Below are 5,000 nucleotides of genomic sequence, written 5' to 3'. Positions count from 1 at the left end.
GTCTAATGGTACACAAATCTCAAGATAAAAATGAGTCCCAGTACTGAAGGGGTATTTACCATGAGATTTGTGTACCATTAGACCATTTTATTGACATTAGCAAGGGTGTATGGAGGGCACAAGATTAATGGCCACAGTCTCCACTATTTTAACCCCCACATGAGTTTCTGAAGCTGTAGAAAATCACCAAATAGTCACCACAAGGAATATGGAAACACATCATGCTACTGAAGGGCCTAACACACACTCCTACGCCTGTGGTTTGTGGCTAAGGTGTGCTCCAGTAGACAGTCACACACCATACCACATTCCTCCTACCAGACACACCCTAATGTCATACTGCCTGTGTTCTGATAGCCTTTGCTCTCTCACCGTCACTGCTTCCAAGGGCCCCAGTTGAAGATACTCATGTTTTTAAGGGAGTTTTTACGGTTCTGGTGATAGATTGATAAGATTTTTGGTTTATTAAGAGGAGAAAATGCGTTTCTGTGGTTCCGGTAATAGATTGACAAGATTACCTTCGTTACAGCACCTTAAGCAACCTAACCTCTTATCCAACCTAACCTAATCTTACCTTTCTTTAATCTCTCTATCTGTCTATCTTTATACGTGTCTATCTCTCTCTGTCTCTACAAAGCAATGATAGTAGTAGTAGTAGTAGTAATAAGTGTTGTAGTAGCAGTAGAATATTAGCAACACACACACACACACATGCATGCACCCTGACCTAACCTAACCTAACTTTCTTCACTCAAAATATAAGCCAATAAAAAAAAAGAAAAAAAAAACAAAACAGCTAATATCACCAGCTATACCGTAAGCCAAAATACCTCCTTTATCCCTTAAATGCTCGTAAAATGCCCACGTAGTTTAGGAAAAGAAGAAAAAGATTAATATTGTAAACTAACCTAACCCCTCAAATAAATGTCGCAACGTATTCTATGCAGGAAAAAACGGTAACGTCATCTAACCAGGGAAATAAATTAATATATCCTAACGTAACTTAAACCCCAGAAAACAAATTATCGTAAATCAATAAAATGAACCCCAGAGGCAAACCTAACCTAACCTAACCTAACCTAACTTCTCCCAAAAAACAATATTTACACACACCTAATGAAAATAGATAGAAATAGATGATTAGATTAATAAATGCTGTGACCTAATGTATTTTCCGCACCCCCCACAGCTGAGGAGGACTGGGAGAGAGAGCTGCAGGAGGAGCTGGGGGAATACGAGGTGGTGGGAGCAGATAGTGGCAAGGACAGTGACAAGTGGGAGGCTGAGATACAAGACTTGATTGACGATGAGAGTGATTTGCGTTAGTCTGGGGTAAGAATCTGGTTTTAGGGTTCAATTTGAGGGTTTTCCGGGGTTTGTGTGGATGGAAGGAGTGTGTGAGTGTGCGTGTGTGTTTAGAGTGTGTTTGGAAGGCAGAAATGAGAGTAAATGATGTTTTTTTGTGTGTTTTAGAGTTTATTTGGCAAGTTTCTGGCTTTCTGTGGATGGAAGGAGTGTGTGAGTGTGCGTGTGTGTTTAGAGTGTGTTTGGAAGGCAGAACTGGGAGTAAATGGTGTTTTTTTGTGTGTTTTAGAGTTTATTTGGCAAGTTTTTTGGGTTTGTGTGGATGGAAGGAGTGTGTGAGTGTGCGTGTGTTTGGAGGGCAGAAATGAGAGTAAGTGGTAATTTTTTGCGTCTTGTATGAAAAAAAACTAATTTGTTAAGATTATGATAATAATTTGATGGTTTTAGGATTCATTTACGAGGTTTGGGGTTTGTCTGGATGGAGAGAGAGAGAGAGAGAGAGTGCATGTGTGTGTGTGTGTGTGGATTGTTTAAAAAGTGGATAAGAGGTGGAAATCTGAGTTAATTGTGGTTTTTATGTGTTATTTGAGAGAAAGTTGGTTTGTGTTACGTTTATAGGAAGAATTGAAGGCTTTTAGTCACGTTAGGCCGATGTCACACTATGGAGCCTTGCCAATAGTGACATCACACACGAACCAGTGGGGTGTGTCATATTGCTGCGCCACTGCTGTTCTCGCCGCACAGTGTTGCAGCATCAGCACCACAACACAACACTACGCATCACGACAATTGAGCAGAAAACACACACATTTTTATGATTTTTATGTAGTTTGTTCAGCACAACAACAACACATCATGCCGATTGAGCAGAAAACGCACACACTTTCATGATATGCAGTTTGTCACATCATCTCCACTGCAATAGAGTATTCTGATAACTATAGAGAGGCTTCAGCAGTTCCAGCAGCTCATCACACTAAGCTTTGCACACTGGCCTATGTTAAAAAACCTTGCTTCTGACCACTCTTCCCAAACCTTTCACTTGTCTGTCCTCACCAATTAATGGAAGAGCCCTGTTCCAGTACGTTTTTTTCTTTCTTTTCTGTAAATGCAGGAGGGAAGCCAACCAAGGATAAGAAAATAGAAAAAAAAGGTCCACTTGAGTGTTGGTTCCCTTGCAGAGTGGTAGAGAGTTAGCCACACTAGAGGGAGCAATGTGTTGACACCTCCCTCTTGAAAGAAGTGAAGTGGTAGGAAGGTGGAAACACAGAAGCAGGCAGGGAGTTCCAGAGTGTGCCAGAGAAAGGTGTGAAGGATTGAGAGTACTGGTTAACTCTTGCATTAGAGAGGTGGACAGAATAGTGGTGAAGGATTGAGAGTACTGGTTAACTCTTGCATTATAGAGGTGGACAGAATAGTGGTGAAGGATTGAGAGTACTGGTTAACTCTTGCATTAGAGAGGTGGACAGAATAGTGGTGAAGGATTGAGAGTACTGGTTAACTCTTGCATTAGAGAGGTGGACAGAATAGTGGTGAAGGATTGAGAGTACTGGTTAACTCTTGCATTAGGGAGGTGGACAGAATAGTGGTGAGAGGAAGAAGAAAGCCCTGTGCAGCAAGGGTGGGGGAGGAGGGAGGAGGGAAGGCAAGCAGTCAGCAAGATCAGTAGAGCAGTCAGCATGAAAATAGCGCTAAAAGACAGCAAGAGATGCAACATTGTGGTGAGAAAGAGGCTGAAGACAGTCAGTCAGAGGAGGGGAGTTGATGACACAAAAAGCTTTTGATTCCACCCTATCTAATAAAACTGTGTGACTGGAACCCCCCAAACATGACAAGAGTACTCCATACAAGGACGGATTAAGGAAGGCCCTTGTACAGAGTTAGCAGTTGGAGGGGCGAGAAAAACTGGCAGAATTCCTGAGTTTACCAACCTATTGCCTAATGCTGGACACTGCCTTCCTGCTGTGAATAATAATAATAATGAATAATAGTAATAATAATGGAGGAGGAGGTGTGTGTGTGTGTGTGTGTGTGAGTGTGAGTGTGACGATACAGGCTACGGCACAGCATATAGAAGTGCCCCCATAGTGTGACATCTGCCTTAGGGTTAGTAGTCGTGTGTGTGTGTGTGTGATTCTAAAGGGTGGGAGGGATGCGTTTTGTGTTTTGTGGGTGTTTTTTTGTGTTTTTGTGTGTGTGTGTGTTTTTTGAGCGCGTTGAGAGAAAGAAAGAGAGAGAGAGAAAGGATTTGGTTGTTTTGTTTATATTTAGAGAGAGAGAGAGAGAGAGAGAGACCCCGCTATTACTTAATACTAGAAATAATTAGAAGAAAAAAAAAAAAGGGAAAGAAAAGCAAAAAAAAAATAAAACATCGTTGAAAAAAAAAATGAGAAAAAAATAATAAAAAAATATACATAACTACAAAATCATTGAAAACATTTTATCACCAAAAAAAAATAAATAAATAAATAAAAAATGATAATAAATAATAATAAAACAGGAATATTTATTTACTTTAGAAAATAAAAAAAAAAATAATTGAGCAAGAGAGAGAGAGAGAGAGAGAGAGAGAGAGGGGTAAAGAAAATGAGCTATCTTTAATGTTTTTTGATTGGGAAAATGTAAAAATATGTGAAAAAAAGAAAGTTTGGAAAGGAAGGAAGGAAAGAAAGAAAGTGAAATAGAGATAAATAAAATAAAAATGAAAATAGAAATAGATGAAATAAAATAAAATAATGAAAACAACATTGAAAAAAAAGAAAAAATAAATAAACCAAGAAAAAATTAAGAAAAAAACTAAAGAAATACTGTGATAGGCAACCCTCCCCCTGCAGCTCTATTTAAAGGATCAGATACTCTTTATAAAGGATTGGGTACTCTTATAAAGGATTGTCTCATGTATAAAGGATTCAGGCACTAAAAAAGATTTCCACTGTTTATAAAGGATCTAGCTCTGTTTAGAAGGAATCAGGTAGTTTGTAAAGGATTCAATACCCTATACAAAGGACTAAAGCCTATCTATAAAGGATTCAAGCACTACAAAAGACTCCCACTGTGTTTATAAAGGATCTAGCTCTGTTTAGAAGGAATTGGATAGTTTGTAAAGGATTCAATACCCTATACAAAAGGACTAAAGCCTGTCTATTAAGGATTCAAGCACTACAAAAGACTCCCACAGTGTTTATAAAGGATCTAGCTCTGTTTAGAAGGAATTGGATAGTTTGTAAAGGATTCAATACCCTATACAAAGGACTAAAGCCTATCTATAAAGAATTCAAGCACTACAAAAGACTCCCACATTGTTTATAAAGGATCTAGCTCTGGAAGGAATTGGATAGTTTGTAAAGGATTCAATACCTTATACAAAGGACTGTCTATGAAGGATCTAACACCATAAAAAAAAACTTGAATAGTGTTTATGAATGACCTAGCAATGTTTGGAAGGCTGTAAATCATGGAATTTTGTTTTAAGGAGATCGAATACTGTTTGTAAATGATGAAATACCACTTAGAGAGGTTCCAATGTCATTTATATAGGATTCAGTGTCATTTGTAAAGGATTAAGTGTGAAATAGGATCCCATAATGAATATCAATGACTGATATTGTTTAAAAGATATTGAATACTGTTTATAAATGATTAATTACCACTTAAGAGGTTCCAGTGTCATTTATATAGGATTCAGTGTCATTTGT

At 38.2% G+C, this 5,000-nt stretch overlaps 1 protein-coding gene across 4 annotated transcripts in view; it reads left to right on the top strand.

Annotated features, from left to right (window-relative positions):
• The window catches only part of LOC123504258 (synapse-associated protein of 47 kDa-like), a 22,030-nt gene extending 19,373 nt beyond the window's left edge, over positions 1-2,657 (top strand). For 3 of the 4 annotated variants that reach the window (XM_045254676.1, XM_045254650.1, XM_045254658.1), the window contains one exon: positions 1,190-2,657. In XM_045254676.1, coding sequence (XP_045110611.1) covers positions 1,190-1,326 — 137 coding nt within the window. In that variant the 3' untranslated portion in view covers positions 1,327-2,657. The remainder of the gene's footprint in view (positions 1-1,189) is intronic. The other variant, XM_045254667.1, reaches the window with a different exon arrangement.
• Positions 2,658-5,000: the final 2,343 nt, after the last annotated feature.

The sequence above is a fragment of the Portunus trituberculatus genome, chromosome 2 (assembly GCF_017591435.1).
Source record: "Portunus trituberculatus isolate SZX2019 chromosome 2, ASM1759143v1, whole genome shotgun sequence".
Lineage (NCBI taxonomy): Eukaryota > Metazoa > Arthropoda > Malacostraca > Decapoda > Portunidae > Portunus > Portunus trituberculatus.
This window is presented reverse-complemented; position numbering and strand designations above follow the sequence as displayed.